General features: G+C 45.6%; 1 protein-coding gene across 1 annotated transcript in view; it reads right to left on the bottom strand.

Annotated features, from left to right (window-relative positions):
* The window catches only part of atp6v0b (ATPase H+ transporting V0 subunit b), a 40571-nt gene extending 27920 nt beyond the window's left edge, over positions 1 to 12651 (bottom strand). Inside the window, exons 1-2 of the mRNA XM_038794102.1 lie at positions 12463 to 12651; positions 3810 to 3858 (exon numbers count right to left, since the gene is read on the bottom strand). Of these exons, the coding sequence (XP_038650030.1) occupies positions 3810 to 3858; positions 12463 to 12529 (116 nt within the window). The 5' untranslated portion in view covers positions 12530 to 12651. The remainder of the gene's footprint in view (positions 1 to 3809; positions 3859 to 12462) is intronic.
* Positions 12652 to 21435: the final 8784 nt, after the last annotated feature.

Below are 21435 nucleotides of genomic sequence, written 5' to 3'. Positions count from 1 at the left end.
GAAACAGAAGAAAATATATACAGGCAAAATTAGGAAATTAAGTCAGTTCAACCACACCATCATGTACAGAAAGTCTTCCAGTTGCTCTTCCTCTTTGGGTTCTCCCCCTTCCTGCCATGTTAGCAACATTCACTAACTGTAACTATATCATAACAGATTTTTTCAACTAACATGCAGTAATACAATAATCATTTGCTTAAACAGTTATCGCAATATACAAAATAGCTATTCTTCTCATTTAAAAAAAAATTTTATTGGTGTATTCCATTTCCTGAACATTCCACCAACCATTCTTCAAGAGGAAATACTTTCATGTTATTTCTGTCCCTTCTTTAAAAGCTGTCACCTCAACCCGATTCTATGGAAGCCCTCCCTCTATCACTTCACCTTTTAATATCCTCTTTGTATCCATCCTTTAACTCAGTCTTCAGAAACCTCCCCAATTTGATGGCTGCTCCTAAATGGTTTAAAAAAATTCTTTCATGGGATGCGCATATCGCTGGCAAAGTCCATTTGTTGCCCCTCTTTTTAAATAAATTTTGAGTACCCTATTTTTTTTTTTTCCAATTAAGGGACAATTTAGTGTGGCCAATTCACCTACACTGCACACCTCTGGGTTGTAGGGTTGAGACCCACACAGACAGAGGGAGAATGTGCAAACTCCAGATGGACAATGATCTGGTGCCGGGATCGAATCCGGGTCTTCAGCGTCATGAAGCAGCAGTGCTAACCATGGTGCCGCCCCTTGTTGCCCATCTTTAACTGCCCTTGAGGCCATTTCAGAGGGGCAGTCAAGTGTCAACCATATTGGCATGACTGGAGTCACATGTAGTCCAGATCAGGTAAGATTTCCTTCCCTAAAGGATATTAGTGAACCAGATGAGATTATTTTACAACAATCAATGATAGTTGCAGTCACCATTATTCAATATACAATATCAGATTTATCAACTCCCCATAATTTTTATTTCTTCTCTCCATGTAAAGCTTTTTCTTCGTAAAAGGGTGTGACACAAACATTTGTTGCGCAACAACATTCCGCCATATCACAGAACTTAAAACTTTAATTCAACCTGAACATGGACCGGAAGTGGAACTACAATGAAGCATTGAACTTGCCTCTGCTCATGCTACCCAGCCTACAGTGTCTGCAGTTTACTACCTAGGTTATTTCCAACCTTGTCTCTGTCCCCACCATCATACTTCCTGAACCAAGTCATAATTCAGCTACAACTTTTACTTCCACTTTTTAATAACTTCATTAAAGAAACTTGAGAAATGGGAAGTGGAGTTTGGTATGGAGATCAATTGGGGAGTATGGAGTGAGGCACTGCGAAGGGTAAACGGGGCCTCCTCTTGTGCAAGGCTGAGCCTGATACAGTTTAAGGTGGTGCACAGGGTGCATATGAATCGGGCGAGAATGAGTGGGTTCTTTCAGGGGGTAGCAGATGTGTGAACGGGGGACAGTGAATCATGCGCATATGTTTTGGGGTTGTGAAAAAGTTGGGAAGATTCTGGGTGGGAATGTTCGCTGTCTTAGCCAGGATAGTGGAGGAGGGAGTGGACCCGGACCCTTTGGTGCCGATATTTGGGGTTGCAGAGAAGCTGGAGCTCATGGAAAGGAGGATGGCCGATGTCTTGGCCTTCGCACCTCTGATTGCACGACGATGAATTTTGCTGAAGTGGCAGTTGGCATCGCCACCTGGGGTAGCAACATGGTTGGGTGACCTGTATGACTTCCTGCGGTTAGAGAAAATAAAGCATGAGTTAAGGGGCTCAGGAGGGGAGTTTGAGAAAAGGTGGGGGATGTTTGTGACCGTGTTTGAGGAGCTGTTCGCTGCAGGGGATGGCGGGGGGGTGAAAAAAGAGAAAAATCTGTACAAACTGCATAGTTGATTTTTGGGAAGAATGTTTCCTGGGGTGTTTATTTGCTGTAACCTACTTTGAACAAGTTTGAATAAAATGCGTTTAAAAATAAAAATTAAAGAAACTTATTAAACGTTTTGGACACCTGGTTGCTGTCGAGGGCTAGGGTATTGCCGGTGTAAAAAATGCTGAAAATTGTTGAATAATAATATTTTTAAAAGACGGCAAACATTTTAAAAATGCAATAAACATCTGAATGTTCAACCAGGCATTTTAATTTATACCAAAAGTCTAAATATGAAGATGGAGAATTTGCACAAAGTGTTGAAACGAAAAGGAAACAGCAGCCCGGAATGGCCAGTTCTATACAGAATGATCAACAAGAAAATAACCTGTAGACCATCTCTGGAATTCTATTACCAGACAGATACTTTGATTATAATAAAAGCAAAATCAAAATACTTTGGATCCTGGAAATCTGAAATAGAAACAGAAACGGCTGAATAAACGCAGCAGGTCTGGCAGCATATGTGTAGAGAAAAAGTTCAATGACCCTTCTAAATGATCCTTCCACAGAAGGCCTGTCATACCATAAGACATAGGAGCAGAATTAGGCCACTCGGCCCATCGAGTCTGCTCTGACATTCAATCATGGCTGACATTTTTCTCATCCCACTCTCCTGCCTTTTCCCCATAACCCCTGATCCCCTTATTAATCAAAACTCACATGATGGATTCACAAAAACCTTCTTTTATCTAAATCAATTTAAATTCATTCATCTATACTTTGTGCTCACCATGCTGTAGCATTTTAATTGGTAGAAAGGAAGAGGAACCAGGTGGAAACAAGATACCATCCCATAGAGAAGGAAGCACAATATCGACTTAACCACGGATACTTTTCCAAACACTTACACATAACGTCAAGTTTGAAGAGGGTTCCTATTTATTGCCGAGATGCCATATCCATCCCGGTGAAGTTAGCAATTGGGATTTCACTAGCCAAAGAATTAGACAAGAATACTGCTTTCAAATTTTATCTTTTTCGAACCAGAAAATCGTGGTCTCAAACCTCCAATCTCCGGATAAAGTCCAGGACAGTCCTGTAGCTGAATCTGACAAAACAAACATTCCAAAGCGCTTCACAGGGGTATAATCAAACAAAAAACTGACACCAAGCGAAGGAGGAATTGTAGGAGGGATGGGTTTTAAGTAAGGTCTGAAAAGGAGGAAAGAGGTGCAGGGACAGAGATGCGCCAAGACAAAATTTCAAAGTCCAAGGAGTTTCATCATCAGTTAACTTAATTACCGAGTGAGGTACTGACTGGTGTAGAACTTAAATGTGCTAATTCCCGATATACTAAACAAACTATAGATCGCTTAATTTTTCAACTAGATTTCAAAGAAACTATCCTTGCCAGAAAATGCACGTAATGACTGTGACAACTCTACTCGTCTATTTATAAAACCCTGCATGGCAGTATTGGGTTAGGGTATTGTATGCATTGCTGGACACTGCAGGATGTGAAGGCTTTAGAGAGTATGCAGAAAACATTTAGGAGAATCATTCCAGAAATAGACAGATTAAAGAACCTAGGGTTATTCCCCTCCAAGATGAGATGGTTGAAAGGAGATCACGAGGGTTTAGACAGTAGATATGGAGAAAAACAGAGAAACTGTTGCCTATATTCTCAGTATCAAGAACCATAGGACACCCATTTAAGCTGATTGGCAAACAAAAAGGTGAAACCCATATAAACTCGGCTCCTGCACAATTCAATTTAAAAAGTGAGGACGATATTAGCAGTTGATTGGATTACCAAAAAGGTTTTCTGAAAGTTTCCTCTGATTAGCATAAACACTGCATCAAACCAATCAGCTTGGAAATAAGTTAAAATTGTTACAAATAAATGAAACTTAATTTTTCCTTTAAAATTACTTACCATCCTATATCAAAGCGAAATCCTAGGTCAAATATTGTGTAACAAATGCCTGTAATAGAAAGATACAAAGTTGCATTTGAGAAAATTGAACATTTTTATCCAATAAATTTGATACCAAATTTTTATTTGAAGTAAACCAACAGCACAGAATTTCATCAATCTTTTAAAACATATGATTTCAGGTCTTCTGGCTAGAAATGTCACGTCTTCCTGTTTTTTCAATGTGGCAGAGGTTTCAGGTCAGGTTGCAGGGGAGAATGAGAGAAGAGAATATTTTCTCATTAGTGCTCCTCTCCATTAAAAGGTAAATACTGCAGTGTGCTCAATTATAGGCAAGTGCAAAAAATTTGGTGATATCAGGAAACAAGCTCAACATGGCAAATCTCCAGTAAAATTAAGACTGAACTCTATGTTATAGGTTAAATGTTTCCCCGTGTCTGTGTGGGTCTCAACCCCACAACCCAAAAAGATGGGCAGGAGAGATGGTTTGGCCATGCCAAAATTGCCCCTTAATTGGAAAATAAGAATTGGGTATTCTAAATTTATTTTAAAAATAGATTGAATATTATTCTTATTATTAAAGTTCAGGTAAAATAAATACTCCAGTTTAAACTTCCCTCTCTCTTCGAATGTGCTAGTGTTTGTATAGTCTGCCACAGCTCATATCAGAAAACATTTTGAGAACAAAGTCACAATTTAAAATGAGCTAGTTTGAGTTTGTAGAATTATTGGCCTATTTGTTTGGATCTGATCCATGCCCAGCTAACAGAGATACAAGGACAATGCTTGAAATCTCCAAGTTTTCTTGTTCTAAACAGGTATCAATTTACAATGTCAAAATGACAGATTAGTCATCACCCAGATTAAACATTTTGGGATCAGATCATAACTGCACAAGAAATAAAATTGGGTTCCAGCCACAAGGATCATAGAACATAGAACAGTACAGCACAGAACAGGCCCTTCGGCCCTCGATGTTGTGCCGAGCATTGTCCGAAACCAAGATCAAGCTATCCCACTCTCTGCCATTCTGGTGAGCTCCATGTGCCTATCCAATAACCGCTTGAAAGTTCCTAAAGTGTCCGACTCCACTATCACAGCAGGCAGTCCATTCCACACCCTAACCACTCTCGAGTAAAGAATCTACCTCGGATATCCCTCCTATATCTCCCACCCTGAATCTTATAGTTATGCCCCTTTGTAACAGCTACATCCACCCGAGGAAATAGTCTCTGAACGTCCACTCTATCTATCCCCCTGATCATCTTATAAACCTCTATTAAGTCGCCCCTCATCCTCCTCTGCTCCAAAGAGAAAAACCCTAGCTCCCTCAACCTTTCCTCATAAGACCTATCCTTACATAGACATTTGGTCTTCATTCCTGTTCCATTTAAAATCAACTCTGCGCTCAGCATGTGAACCAGAGTTCCACAAAAACTTGACTTCAGTACTGTAGTGAGAATTCTTGCGATTAATGTAGGGATTTCAGAGATTGTATTATATATATTTGGTGCAGTAAGGGTTAAATGCCTAGGTTAGTGTGTGTATGACTGCTGCAGTGGTGTTTTTAATAATCCTGGTTTGCAAGACAGCTAGGCATTTTGGAGCCAGAAGTGCAAATAAAATATCGTAAAAGTTTGGGCTGATGCATTTTTGTTTATATTAAGAAGGCTCCCTGCGGAGTGATTAATTAGAGCCATTGTGTTCAGTTAGTAAGATGGTGTAGTTAATGGGAGGAGACGGGGGTTGAAGCAGTCAGGTGTTAAGGTTTCCAGAGAGTTTAGTTTGTGGCTAGAAGGCAAGCAGAGAAGTTTCTGAAGAAATACAGTTAGAGATTCTGCACTGTTCATACAGGGTTCAGGTTTATCTTTTCAAACAGTCTTAAAATACATCTCTTTACAGCAATAAATGTATTTAAAGTGGCTTTGTTGTGTGGAAAAAAGATAGCAGTTAAGGGTTATTGTGTCTCTGTACTATTTTATTGTGTGATGTTAAGTTGTTTTAAAACTGTGTTAGTAATAAAGTTTGTTTCAATATACCATATCCGTATTATTGCAATCAGTCCTGGAGCGAACTACCCTTTCCTCAGTCTTACAAAATTAAAATAAATATTGGGGTTTCTGTCCAGTATCCACTGTCCACTAGCCACTACTGTGGTCTGGTCCAAGGTCATAATATTCTGTACTGTTGGATACGCTGTTTTTGAATGAGATATTAAACGGAGGTAATCTCTGTCCTCACGCTATTCAAAGTGGAGGAAGAAGGTTCTCGCAATATCCTGGCGAGTATAAACCCCTCAACCAAATATCCTAAAACAGATCATCAAGTTATTCATCTCAAAGCTGTTTGGAAGCACTGCTGTGCAAAATTTGCATGCAGTGTTTCCTTACCTTGTAACAGTGACTGCACTTAAAAACTCCACTGACTGAAGCACTTTGGGATGTCCGGAGGCTGTGAAAGGCACTATGCAAATACAAGTTCTAACATTATACAGGGACCAACTATGCAAAACAAAGAAATTGAACGGGTGAACACTCTGTGGGTTCAGCTCAAGTGTGAGGAACCATTTTCTCCCAAAGAATCTATCTTTTTCTAAGTCACAGTTCAGTTGGTAGCACTCTCACCTCTGATTCCAAAGGTTCAACTCTCACTCCAGACACTTGAACACAAAAATGTAGACAGATACTCCAATAAGGTACTGAAAGGGTGCTCTGTGACATTAAGCTGATGCCCCATTTGCTCTCTACGATGGGACATAAAAAATCCAATGACACTACTTTGAAGTGTAGGGGTACTTATCAGTGTCCCTAATTAATCACCACAAAAACAGATGATCTGGTTATTAACACATTAATTGTGGGGAATTGTGCTTAAATTGGTGCCATACATTAACACAATGACTGCACTTAAGTATTGCATTGAGTGCATAGCACTTTGGGACAGGAGATCATGCTATATGCTTGGGAGGAACATGCCATACCAACTATTTAATTTTCTCGATATTAAACCGCAGTGCCATTTGTATATTGCTGGACACTTCGGCGGCACGTGATTAACACTGCTGCCTCACAGCCCCAGGAACCTGGTTCAATTCCGACCTTGGGCAACTGGCTGTGCGGAGTTTGCGGGTTCTCCCTTTGTCTGCGTGGGATTCCTCCAGGTGCTCTGGTTTCCTCCAGAGTCCAAAGACGTGCAAGTTAGATCCACTAGCCTTGCTGAAAAAAAATAGCACCTTTGTGTCCAAAAAAAGGTTGATTGGGTATGCCGGGATAGGGGGAAGAGGATGAGTGTGGCCTGGGTGGGGTGATCCTTCGGAGGGTCCTTGTAGGCTAATTGGGCTAAATGGCCTCCTTCTGAACTGTGGAGATTCTGAGATTCTTTACAAATGAAAAATTCTCACTTCCTAGCCTAAAGTATCCGAGCTATGAAAGTGAAGAACATTACATTGTTTACTCTGAAGAAGAGATAATCAGTCAAGAATTTAAGATCTTTAAGAGGTCCACTGAACCACAAATATCCTTTAGATTTCAATAAACTGTAGTACCAGTGAACATAGTCTCAACTTTGAAGAGGAAAGGTACACAAATAATTTATATTGTAGAAAATGTTGACTGGGTGAGGTTAGTCTGGCATCAACAAAATATGTAATACAGCCTTGACTATTCTTCCACTTGTCTGTGATTGTGATTGAGAGCAGTGATTCATTGGTTTACAAGCATTAACAGTCAAGTCATAGAATCTTACAACACTGCAGGAGACCACTCATCCACTCACAAACTAGCTGTTTAGCACAGGGCTAAATCGCTGGCTTTGAAAGCAGACCAAGGCAGGTCAGCAGCACGGTTCAATTCCCGTAACAGCCTCCCTGAACAGGCGCCGGAATGTGGCGACTAGGGGCTTTTCACAGTAACTTCATTTGAGGCCTACTTGTGACAATAAGCGATTTTCATTTCATATCAACCCTTTCAAAGACTTCTCAAATTTAATTCCACATTCCAATCTTATCCCTTTAGCCCTGTAAATTAGTTATCTTTAAAAGGCAATTTGACATGTTTCGCTTTTCAGGAACTGCATTTTATTGTAAACTGGGAAACAATTATCAATTTTGTTGTGGGTTCTTCAATGAACTTTCATTATTGACCCCCTTGCCAGAGCAAACAATTTATTTATATTTGTTCCATCAAAACACCTTATACTTTCAAATAACTATTAGGTTCCCCCTTAATCTACTCTAAGAATAAGTCCAGCCTCTCCAAACTCTCAACATAATTAGAAACAGAAACATAAACAATAGGTCATTCAACCTTTCGAGCCTATTACCATTATCATGGCTGATCATCCAACTCACAAACCTGGTCAATCTTTACCCCCATAGTCTTTGATCCCTTTGGCCCCAAGAACTATCCCCAACTCCTGCTTGAAAACATATGTTTTGGCCTCAACTTCTTTCTGTGGTGGCGAATTCCACAGGTTTACCATTCTCTGGGTTCAGGCGTTTCTCCTCATCTCTGTCCCAAATAATATTATAATTTCTTATTGTCACAAGTAGGCTTCAATGAAGTTACTATAAAAAGCCCCTAGTCGCCACATTCCGGCGCCTGTTCGGGAAGGTTGGTACGGGAATTGAACCCGCGCTGCTGTCTTGTTCTGCATTATAAAACAGCTATTTAGCCCACTGTGCTAAACCAGCCCCTTCAATGGCTTACCGTGTGTCCTTAGACTATGACCCGTTTCTAGGCACCCCACCATCGCAAACATCCTTCCTTCATCAAGAATCATAGAATCCCACAGTGCAGAAGGATGCCATTCAGCCCATTGAGTCTGCACGAGCTCTTGCTCTGATAGACCACCCTAACTTACCCAATCCCCTCCCCCTATCCCCACCTAACCCTTTGGGCAATATTAGCATGGCCAATCCACCTAACCTGCACATCTTTGGACTTTGGGAGGAAATGGAGCACCTGGAGGAAACCCACGCAGACACTCACCTGATGTCGGAATTGAACCCGGGTCCCTGGCGCGGTGAGGCAGCAGTGCTAGCCACTGTGCCGCCCATAGTATAGCTACGCTATCTAATCCGGTTAGAATATCATAAATTATCAGAGCCCCCTCATTATTTTAAAACTCCCGCGAATATAAACCTAACCGACTCAATCTCTCCTAGGTCAGTCCCACCATCCCAGAAATCAGCCTGGTACATCTTTGCTGCTCACCCTCCATAGCAAGAACATCTTTCCTCAGATAAGACGACCAAATCTGCACACAAATATCCCAGGTGTGGTTGCACCAAGGCCCTATATAATTGCAACAAGAGCAGGACTGTAGTATAGTGGTTAACACTATGGCTTCACAGCGCCAGGGTCCCAGGTTCGATTCCCGCTTGGGTCACTGTCTGTGCGGAGTCTGCACGTTCTCCCCGTGTCTGCATGTGTTTCCTCCTGGTGATCCGCTTTCCTCCCACAGTGCAGGTTAGGTGGATTGGTCATGATAAATTGCCTTTAGCTTAGATGGAGTCGCTGGGTTACAGGGATAGGGTGGAGGTGTGGGCTTAAGTGGGGTGCTCTTACCAAGAGCCGGTGCAGAATCGATGGGCCAACTGGCATCCTTCTGCACTGTAAATTCTATGATCTTCTATGATCCCTGCACCTGTACTCTAATCCTCTTGCTATGAAGGCCAACATACCATCTGCCTTCTTTACCATCTGCTGCACCTGGTGGACAAATTCACCCAGGTATCTTTGCACATTCCAGATAATAATCTGCCTTCCTGCTTTTTTGCTACCGAAGTGGATAACTTGACATTTATCCACATTATTGCCGCTTCTGCCATGTATTTGTCCACTCATTCACTTCACATTGAAGTCCTTCATCCTTCTAAACCTCCTGTGTACTCACCCCAAGCCCTTGACATCCTACCCAAATGTTGCGGCTTCAAATAGTGCACAATACTCTGGAACAGAGTTTGTGCAATCGTGAAATCACCCTCTACCCTTCATCCCTCAGTGCCCCCCTACACCCAAGCATGAAACACACAAGAGCAATCAATAAATTAAAATCTGAAAATGATAGAATTTTGCGATCCATCGGTATTAAGGGAAATGGAGTTACGCTACAGATCTGCCAGAAATCCCAAAACAGGGCGAAGCAAGAGAAATACACAAAAAGTATTCTTTAAATTGGCCAGCAACTATCAAAATTGAAAGGACTGCACGTCCATATTTCTCAAGAGGTTTTAACAATATAATCAGTTCCTAATGGTTTGGCTGACACCGCTAATACTGTGCTACAACTGTGGAACTTCCCATTTAATGCAAACGGAAGCATTTCACATCGTGATAATAGTTTTAACTATTCCACAATCAGAACTCTCTTTTTCCAATTAAGTTAGCAGTGCACTCCTTGCATATCAGCATATTTGAAAATGCATCAGCTTTCAATTGCAGTTTGCAAGTTTGTGTGTAAGTTTGAATTCCAAACATTAACACATCCAAAGTTGAAATTGTTAGCCATGAAATGAAATCAGTTTTGATGGTCTCCAGCAAGTGGAGACAGTTCCAATTTGTTACAGGAATATACCCTTTGAGCAATTTGCACTCCTTAACAATACTAAGTCACAGCAAAACATTACACCAGTTTTTCAGACAAAGATATCAGATATCACACATGATCATGGCTTTCATCTCAAAATAATTACAACTGGGCCAGAATGTTACCACATGCCAATATGAATACCATGCACGGATTTGGCCAACGGTCAACTAATTGCATTAGCCACTCTGGGTTTTTTTCCAGCTGAAAAATAACCTGTATTTATACAGCACTTCTTATGACCACAGGACACCAGAAGCTCCCTACAGTCAATTTCACTTCTGTAATGTATGAAATGCAGTTGCCTAACTGCACACGGCATGATTCCACAAACAGCAAGGTAATAGCAACCAGATGATCTGTTTTTGTTTTATTGTGTGAGGGATGAACACCTTGCTCTTCTTTATCATGGCGCCATTGGGTTTTACATCCACCTTAGGCAGCAGACAGGGCCTTTGTTTAACGTTGCATCCAAAGCTGGTATATTCAATGGTGCAGCACTCCCTCAGTACAGCATTGGGGTGTCAGTCTAGATTGGGTACTTATCCATCAGAATTGGGACTTGATCCCACAACCTTTGACTTAGAAATTAAAATGGTATTGCTGTGTCACAGCTGACACCTCTGAAATGTACATCAAACCAAAACTGCAGATTTTGCCCTGCAGCAGAAACAGACAGCTACTGAAATAATAAATTCCCAACAAAACAGTTAAATTTCTGATCAAATCAGTTTGACACAAGTCCACGCTATACTCACTATTCAAATAACAGCAGATATAATTGGTCACAGTGGAAACTCCTCCTCGAATAGGTTACTTTACTTTAAAAAGTGGTTCAGCAACACTCTCTCAACTATCATGTTGGCAATTAGAACATGGGGGAATGTTGTGCAATCGGCAAGACTCACCACTGACAAACTTATGGTCTTATCCCATTCAACTATCAGTGAAAAGGAGTGCAAATCTTTAATAACCATAAATGCCTGGATTTTATAGATTTTTTAAGAATAGCATATGAAAAATTATACCAATCTACAAGCAAGAGAATTTGGGGAGTTTTTCTTCCTTTCTCTGCCCCCATCTACAGAAAAAAATACAGTCAATCTAAACTATAAACATTTCCACATTGAACTATTTCACAATTAATGCACTTTGCAAACATGTGAAGTATTTCCTAACTTCTCTCTTAAAAGGCCTGGATCTGAATTTAAGGTTATGTCTCTTGTAAGCGAGAGCAAAGAATTTTCCCCATCTACCCTTTCAATTATTTTGAAAATTCTCCACAACCAAACTGTTTATATCACAGGGAAAATAACCCCAGTTTACAAACTCTCTTCACAATTTAACCCTTGGAGCCCCTCACATCCTAGTCAATTCATACTGCACCACTTTCAAGAAAAATAGCTCCTTTCTAATGTGTGGTGCCCAGAACAGCACCCGATAAACCTGATGCAATCTAACCAAAAATGTAAGTACGTTTTTAAAAGGAGAAAAGGGACAAAATAACACAGATTGAGGAGAAAAGATGACAGCAATTTAAAAAGTGTCGAGTGGTAACTGTGGTAGCTGGAGAGTTCCGCTGACACATTTCTTACTTGCTGTCATGGGATGAAGCCCCTTCTTAAAACGTAAATTATCAGTTGATAAAGCCTGCCATCGCCCTGGTAACATGCAGTAGTTTCAAGCACAATGTATTTAATAGAGATATGTTAGCATATAGTTTGGTCCAATCTACACGAAGTATAAACACGCATCTTAGTGTCAGCGCTTGCAGCTCGATGGACATCTCTGGCAGAATTCCCCAACTTCATTCTTGTCAGTGATTTTCCAACAGGTTCTTTGGAGTCTGGAGGAAGTAATTAATAAGAGAGACAAACCCCGCAAGGTGCAGGGAGCCGGGAAACATGGGCCCCACTCCACTTCAGTGCGGTTCGCATACCAAGGTGCAGAGCCCCCGCCGAGCACGGGTCCTGGTCGAGCCGGTGTCGCCGGCCGCACTAGGCCCGACCCCGGGTTCCGTTCAGCTCGGCTCCGACGGCCATCCTCCCCCGCCACGCTCTCTTACCTACTACCAAGAGGGTGGACCAGAAGGCCAGAGTGATGCCGCCGTATAGTAACGCGTAGCCGTTCATTGTTGCAGGCGGCCGGCGTCCGGGCTCAGACCAGAAGATCAGGGCAACTCTCGGTCACGTGAAGATGGGGTGCGCTCAGTTGTCACGTGATAACGTCATCGCCATCATTTTCCCCCGTAGCATGCCGGGATATGTAGGCAGAGCCCGCGCTTCCGCTGACAGCGGAACTACACCTCCCGGCATGCGCCACTGCACGGTTCAACAGGTGGCGCCAGGTCCGGCTTCGTTGCAGTTGGGAAAATGAGGGGCGGTGGCCTTATTGAAACAAGGAGGCTTGATAGGAGGATGTTTCCTCTCCGCGGGGCGGGGCCGGGGGCCGGGCAAGAACCAGCGGCAGCAGCTTAAAAATAAGGAATCGCCTATTTCAGGCGAAGTGGAGGAGTTTTTTCCCTCATGCAATGTGGGTGTTGCTGTCTAGGCTAGCACTTATTGCCCCATCCCGAATTGCCCTTGAGAAGGTGGGTGGGGGTGAGCTGGCCTCTTGAATTGCTTAAGTCCATATGTGGGAAAAACAAGGGAGGGAGTTCCAGGATTTTGACCTAGTGATATTGAAGGGACAGCAATATATTTCCAAGTCAGGCTGGTGAATGATTTTGTTTGGGGGGGGGGGGGGGTGGTGGTGGTGGTAGTAAGGTGTTGTCTCACGAGCCTTGGTGAGTTCCTGCAGTGCATCTTGTAGATTGTACACATCGCTGCCACTGTGTGTGGTTGATGAAGGAATTAATGTTTATGGAAGGGGTGCCAATCAAGCAGGCTGCTTTTCCCTGGATGGTGTTGGAGCTGCACTCCCCTAGGCAACTGGAGGGTATTCCATCATACTCCTGAATTATGTCCGATGGGCTTTGGAGAGTCAGACGGGGAGTTACTCATCACAGGATTCCTAGTCTCTGACCTCTTACAGCCACAGTTTTTATATGGCTAGTCCAGTTTCTAGTATATGATATGCTCCAGGATATTGACAATGAGGGATTCAGTGATAGTACTATTGAATGTCAAGGGGCAATGGTTAGATTCTCTTGTTGGGGATGGTCATTGCCTGGCACTTGTGTGGCATGAATGTTACTTGCCCAAGTTTTGATATCGTCCAGCTCTTGTTGCGTTTTGACATGGTCTGCTTCAGTATCTGAGTCGTCGCAAATGGTGCTGAACATTCATCTTTGGAATTCTGTCCCTGACTGCAACTGAACATTCTGTCAGGAGATCTGCCCCCATTGAGCATTACTGTTACCGGTTCTTTTTTGTGGTTACCTTTTATTTCATCCCAATGTATTTTTTTTACTTTGTGTAGCAGACTATTTTGTATATGAACCCTGGGTTTGTATGTTTACAGTAATAGCGGAGATAAAGCAAAGCTATTTGAATATAATAATTATCTTTATTGTCACAAGTAGGCTTACATTAACACTGCAATGAAGTTACTGTGAAAATCCCCTAGTCGCCGCACTCCGGCACCTGTCCAGGTAGACAGAGGGAGAATTCAGAATGCCCAAACTACCTAACAGCACGTCTTTCGGGACTTGTGGGAGGAAACCGGACCACCCAGAGGAAGAATGTGCAGACTCCGCACAGTGTCCCAAGCCGGGAATTGAACCTGGGACCCTGGAGCTGCGAAGCAACAGTGCTACCCACTGTACTACCGTGCCGCCATTATATGCTTATGGTTTATACAGGTTTATGCAAATGTACCCATGACAACTAGAAGTGATGCACCACCTTTTGTGGTGTCACCTTGATGCCCATCATCAAAACAGTTCAATCACAACTTTTATTTATAAAAAGCCTTTAATAGCAATACATCCCAAAGTCCCCCACAGGAACATTATCAAATACAACCTGACACCGAGTCACATGAGGTGGTATTACGACAGATAGCCAAAAGTTTGGTCAAAGAGGTAGGTTTAAAGGAGCGTTGGTGGAGAGAGGTAGAGAACTGGAGAGGTTTAGGAAGGGAATTGTGGAGCTTATGGGCGAGGCAGCTGAAGGCATGGCCACCAATGATAGAGCAATTATAATCAGGGATACATAAGAGGCCAGAATTGGAGCAGCACAGAGATCATTGGGAGTTGCAGGGCTGGAAGAGGTATTGTGGTAGTATGACTAGGGGTATTATGGTACCTTAGAAATATTCCAATACCAGTAACAGCAGGAGTTAATTTACTGTAAACCTGAATTCGGGCAAATAAAATCTAAAGGGATTATATGAAGATATAATTGGTGCAGAGGAATCGCTGCCCATTGGCCCGGGTAAATCATGTGCCTTTCAGTCGATTGGCTGAGAGTTAGGTAGCTCCGCCTACAAGGCGGGATATAAGAACCCGTGCTTCCCGGCAGTCGGCCATTCTTCTGTACGTCTGCTGCCGGGCACACATTTTGTGCATTAAAGCCTATCGTTTGGATCTCATCATCGTCTCATGTCCAATTGATGGTGCATCAATTTAATGCACAAGTTTTTAAAGGATGGAGCTTCGTATCAAGCCGCAGTGCCTTCGACTCAGCCCGCACGCAGCCAAAGCAACAGCAGCATTTAAATACTGGCTGGCGTGTTTCAATAGTTACTTAAGCACAGCCGAAACCGCCCGACGAGGGAACAAAAACTGCATATCCTCCACTCGTGCGTTGGCACCGCCGTGTATACGCTCATAGAGGACGCAACAGACTATGACGCAGCCATGGACTTGCTTAAGGGACATTTCATCCGGCCGGTGAACCAGGTCTACGCACGGCACTTGCTGGCCACGAGACAGCAATTGCCTGGTGAGTCTTTAGACGAATTCTACCGGGCCTCCTTGTTCTGGGGAAAACTGCGCCTGCCCACAAGTTTCTGCGGCCGAACACACCGAACTTTTAATTAGAGACGCTTTCGTTGCGGGTATTCAATCTTCCCAGATCCGCCAGAGACTCTTAGAGAAACAAACTTTAAGCCTCGCCGAGGCACGGGCCCTCGCCTCCTCTCTAGATGTCGCTAATCGCAATGCCCGCGCGTACGCTCCCGACCGTGCGGCGGCCCCCATGGCAGCATGGAACGTGACCCCCCCTCACCTCCCCAGACTCGGACCCCTCAGGCCTGTGCCGATAAACCCACGGGGCCCCGCTGCTGCTTTTGCGGCCAGGCCAAGCCCCCCCGCCAGTGCTGCCCGGCCCGCACCGCAACCTGTAAAAGCTGCAGCAAAAAGGGCCATTTTGCGGCCGTTTGCCAGTCCAAGGCGATCGCTGCAGTCCCGAGCAGCGACCACGGGTCGTTCCCCCCCCCCCCTCCTCATGGGCCCCGCGCGGCCCGCGGACCTCGCTGCCCCCACCGCCACGAGTGATCCCCGGGCACCGCCATTTTCGGCCCCCGACTCCACGTGCGATCCCCGGGCGCCGACATTCTGTTCACCCCCCACCACGTGCGGCCGACGGGCGCAGCAATCCTGGATCAAGGACCCAGAAAGTGACCACTCACTGCCGGATGACGACTCAGAGTTCCTGCCACGACTCGCCTCAGTAATATTGGACCAGTCACGGCCCCGTACGCTGTCCACGGCAACCACGAAGATCCTTCTCAACGGCCACAAGCCGAGCTGCCTGCTGGAGCACAGAAAGGTTCGTCCACCCCGCCATGGTAAGACGCTGCGCACTTCCTGTTTACCCGGTAAAACAAAGAATCGCTCTGGCCTCCGGTTCGCACTCGGTCCAGATCACAGGGTGCTGCATAGCGGAACTCACGGTGCAGGGGAGGGCAGCACTCCTGGGGTTAGATTTCCAGTGCAACCTCCAGAGTTTAACGTTCGAATTCGGCAGCCCTATGCCCCCCCTTACTGTCTGTAGCCTCGCGTCCCTCAAGGTCGATTCCCCATCCTTGTTTGCAAACCGCACCCCGGATTGCAAACCCGTCACCACCAGGAGCAGACGGTACAGTGCCCAGGACCGGACCTTCATCAGGTCCGAAGTCCAAAGGCTTCTGAAGGAAGGGGTTATTGAGGCTAGCAACAGCCCCTGGCGAGCACAAGTGCTGGTGTTAAGACCGGGGAGAAAAATTGGATGGTCATAGACTACAGTCAGACCATCAACAGGTTTACGCAGCTGGACGCGTACCCTCTCCCACATATCTCCGACCTGGTCAACAGGATCGCGCAGTACAAGGGTTTTTCCACGGTGGATCTTAAGTCCGCCTAACATCAGCTCCCCATCCGCGCGAGTGACCGAAAATACACTGAGTTCGAAGTGGATGGGAGACACTACCACTTTTTAAGGGTTCCTTTCGGTGTCACAAATGGGGTCTCGGTCTTCCAAAGGGAGATGGACCGAATGGTTGACCAACACGGTTTACGGGCAACCTTACCGTATCTCGACAATGTCACCATCTGCGGCCACGACCAGCAGGACCACGACACCAACCTCCGCAAATTCCTCCGTACCGCAAAACCCCTTAACCTGACCTACAATAAGGATAAGTGAGTGTTTAGCACCGACCGTCTAGCCATCCTCGGCTACGTAGTGCGTAACGGAGTGATAGGCCCCAACCCCGAACGCATGCGCCCCCTGATGGAGCTCCCCCTCCCCCACTCCCTCAAAGCCCTCAAGCGCTGTTTGGGCTTCTTTTCATATTACGCCCAGTGAGTCCCTAATTACGCCGACAAAGCCCGCCCACTCATCCAGTCCACCACGTTTCCCCTGCCGACGGAGGCCCGCCAGACATTGCAATGGCCACAATGCGCGCTATCGACGAGTCCCCTTTCAAGTCGAGAATGACGCGTCGGATGTTGCTCTGGCGGCCACCCTTAACCAAGCGGGCAGACCAGTGGCCTTCTTCTCCCGTACCCTCCACGCTTCCGAAATCCACCATTCCTCGGTCGAAAAGGAAGCACAGGCCATAGTCGAAGCTGTGTGACATTGGAGGCACTATCTGGCCGGCAGGAGGTTTACCCTCCTCACAGACCAACGGTCAGTGGCTTTCATGTTTGATAATGCACAGAGGGGCAAGATAAAGAACGATAAGATCTTGCGGTGGAGGATCGAGTTGTCCACGTACAACTACGACATCTTGTATCGTCCTGGGAAGCTAAACGAGCCTCCCGATGCCCTGTCCCGCAGCACCTGTGCCGACGCACAAGTGGACCACCTCCGAACCCTCCACGCAGACCTCTGCAACCCGGGGGTCACCCGCTTTTTCCATTTCATAAAGACCCGCAACCTGCCCTACTCCATCGAGGAGGTCAGGACAGTGACCAGGGAATGCCACATTTGCGCGGAGTGCAAGCCGCACTTCTACCGCCCTGAACAAGCGCATCTGATAAAGGCTTCCCGCCCCTTTGAACGTCTCAGCATGGACTTCAAAGGTCCCCTCCCCTCCATCAACCGCAACACGTATTTCCTCAACGTGATTGATGAGTACTCCCGTTTCCCTTTCGCCATCCCCTGCCTCGACATGACCACAAACACCATTCTCAAAGCTCTGCACACCATCTTCTTCCTGTTTGGTTACTCCGCATACATTCATAGCGATCAGAGGGTCCTCATTTACGAGTGACGAGCTGCGTCAATTCCTGCTCAGCTGGGACATCGCCTCCAGCAGGACGGTCAGTTACAACCCCCGGGGTAACGGACAGGTCGAGAGGGAGAACGGTACGGTCTGGAAGACCATCCTGCTGGCCCTACGGTCCAGATATCTCCCAGTCTCCACTGGCAAGAGGTCCTCCCAGACGCCCTCCACTCAATCCGGTCATATCTCTGTACCGCCACTAACCAAACACCTCACGAACGTCTTCTTGTTTTTCCCAGGAAGTCTTCCTCAGCGACCCCGCTCCCGACCTGGCTGGCTACCCCCGGGCCCATTCTGCTCTGGAAACACGTGCAGGTGCACAAGTCGGACCCGTTGGTCGAAAGAGTCCAGCTACTCCACGCGACACGTATGTGGAGTATCCCGACGGTCGACAGTACACAGTCTGCTTCCGGGACCTGGCACCCGCCGGATCTCGGCCACACCCCCCCGATCCCCACTGCCCCCAGCACCGATGCCCCCACAGCTCAGCGGACAGGAACCCCCTCCCCCGGCCTGGCCCCCGCTAGCTCCGACCAGGGGTACGGACACAGGAACAAGATCGTCGCTCCCGGAGTCACGGACGATCACCGCTCCGACGTCGCTGGCACCGCTGCGCAGGTCAAGCAGGACATCGAAGGCGCCCACTCGACTGATTGAATCGATGTGACTTACAGGTGGACTTCTGCCTGCGGATGGACTCTTGTGAATTTTCTTTTGTTCTTTACCTGTTCCCCCATTCCCCCCCCCCCCCCCCTCCTAATTGTGCACACTGTACATAGTTGTTGTTTTTCCTTTTGCCCATACGTTACAGGTCAGTGGGCAGCCATCGATGCAACGGTACGACCTAAACATCTCTAGTCACACTACCAGTCTCACGTACTCACGGGACACCACCACCCCTCATCATGCCCGCGTTTCCCCCCCCCCCCCCCCCCACGGCTTCTTTTTCAACAAGGGGTGAATGTGGTAGTATGACTAGGGGTATTACGGTACCTTAGAAGTGAGCTGCTATTGGTGCAGAGGACTCACTGCCCATTGGCCCGGGTAAGTCATGTGCCTCTCAGCCGATTGGCTGAGAGGTAGGTAGCTCCGCCTACAAGGCGGGATATAAGAACCTGTGCTTCCCGGCAGTCGGCCATTCTTCTGTACGTCTGCTGCCGGGCACACATCTTGTGCATTAAAGCCTATCGTTTGGATCTCATCTTCGTCTCGTGTCCAATTGATGGTGCATCAGGTATTACGGTAGGAAGGGGTAAGGTCATCACGGGATTTGAAAACATGGTTAAGAATTGTAAATTCCCAGTCTTGCTGGCGATGGCGTTTGACTCGGGCAGCAGAGTTCTGGATGAGCTTAAGTTTGTGGAAGATTGGGAGAAGGGAGCTGGGTGAGGATCGGAAGAGTTGAGTCTAGAGGTGACAATAGTTTGGACAAGAGTTTCAACAGTAAATTAACTGAAGCGGAGGAGAAGGATGGTGTTATGGAAATGATAGGTGGCAATCTTGGTAATGGAATGGAAAAGTGGTTGGGAACTCCTCAAGTTTGAAACTGATTCATCTCCAGACCATTGCTGGGGAGAGGAAATAGGTCATGGCTAAAGAAGGAATTCTGTACTAAGAACCAAAGACATTGGATTTGGTCTTTGTAATTGTATAGTTACAAAGGAGGCCATTCGGCCCATTGAATGCACCAGCCCTTAGAAAGAGCACCCCACTCAAGTCCAAACCTCCATCCCATCCACGTAACTCAGCAACCCCACCTAACCTTTTTGACACTAGGGGGCAATTTAGCATGGCCAATCCACCTACCCTGCACATCTTTGCACTGTGGGAGGAAACCGGAGCACCTGGAGGAAACCCACACAGACACGGGGAAAAGGTGCGATCTCCACACAACAATCACTTGAGGCTGGAATTTAAACAGGGTCCCTGGTTCTGTGAGGCAGCAGTGCTAGCCACTGCCACCATAGGAAGGATGTGAATGCATTCGAGAAGAGATTTACAACAAAGGTTCCAGCGATGAGAAACGTCAGTTATAAGAATAGATTGTTGAGGTTGGGACTGTTCTCCTTGGAGCGAAGAGGATAAAGAGAAGATTTAATGTAAATGCTCAAGATTATGAGGGTGCTAGACAGAGTATATAGGGAAAAACTCATGCTCGTAAAAAGATCAAGAACTAGAGAGCACAGATGTAAAGTGATTTGCAAAAGAAGCAAATGTGATGAGAAAAAACTTTCACACGAGTGGTTCAGATCTGAAGTGCACCGCCCGGAAGTTTGGTGGAAGCAGGTTCAATCGAGGCATTCAAGAGCGCATTGGTGATTACTTGAATAGCAGCAATGTGCAGGAGTACAGGGAAAAGGCAGGGGGATGGCACTAAGTCATGGTCATGATGCTCATTTGGAGAGCCGGTGCAGACACAATGATCAAATGGCCTCCTACTCTGTAAAAATTCTGCGATTTGAAGGAAATTTCTGCTCATCCAGTACTGGACTCCAGATGAGCAATGTAACAAATTGGAGAGAGAACAGGGGTCAAGAGTGGAGGTGGGTGAGGTAGAGAAGAATGTTGTCGATTAACCCTAACCCTCATGCTCTTTTTCCGATGATGTCGCCATGTAGATGAGAAAAAAAAAGAAAGGATTGATCAACACTTGAAATATTGTCAACAATTCTGGTCCCCTGTTCTAAGGAAAGCTATACTGGCATTGGAGACAGTCCAGAGACGGTTCACTAGGTTGAAACAGGGTAGGGAGGGATTTACTAATGAAGAGAGGTTGACTAGATTGGGCCTGTACTCATTGGAGTTAAGAAGAATGAAAGGTGATCTTGTTGAGACATATATATCATTCCCAGGGATCTTGACTGTGTAGATGCCTTGATAGGTTGTTTCCCCTTGTGGGAGAGTCTAGGTCCAGAGGGCATAATCTCAAGAGTAAGGGTCACCCATTTAAGACGAAGACTAAATGTGCATTTTATACATATAGTAGGAACAAGAGGGTACCTAGAGGAAGAGTTGGTCACTCAAGGACAAAGGAGGGAAATTATGCAAAGAACCAAAGAAAGTAAGTGAGATCCTTAATGATATTTTGCATTGGTATTCACAAAGAAGAGGGACACATTTTGATTGGAGGTGTCTCAGAGGGATATGTAAATACTTTAGAACAGATCATTATTACAAGGGAGGGGGTGTTAAGTGTGTTAAAAGCCATTAAGGTAGACAAATCCCCAGGGCTAGATGGCATCTATCCCTGATTACTGAGGGAGACGAGATGAAATCGCTGGGCCTCAAAACAGAAATCTTTGTTTCCTCATTGGCTATCCTCCAATTCTCTGATATGTCACCTGTGGCCAATGTTGTCCTGTTATTTAAAAAGGGTAGAAAGGAT

Source organism: Scyliorhinus canicula, chromosome 4, assembly GCF_902713615.1.
Source record: "Scyliorhinus canicula chromosome 4, sScyCan1.1, whole genome shotgun sequence".
In the NCBI taxonomy this organism is placed as follows: domain Eukaryota; kingdom Metazoa; phylum Chordata; class Chondrichthyes; order Carcharhiniformes; family Scyliorhinidae; genus Scyliorhinus; species Scyliorhinus canicula.
This window is presented reverse-complemented; position numbering and strand designations above follow the sequence as displayed.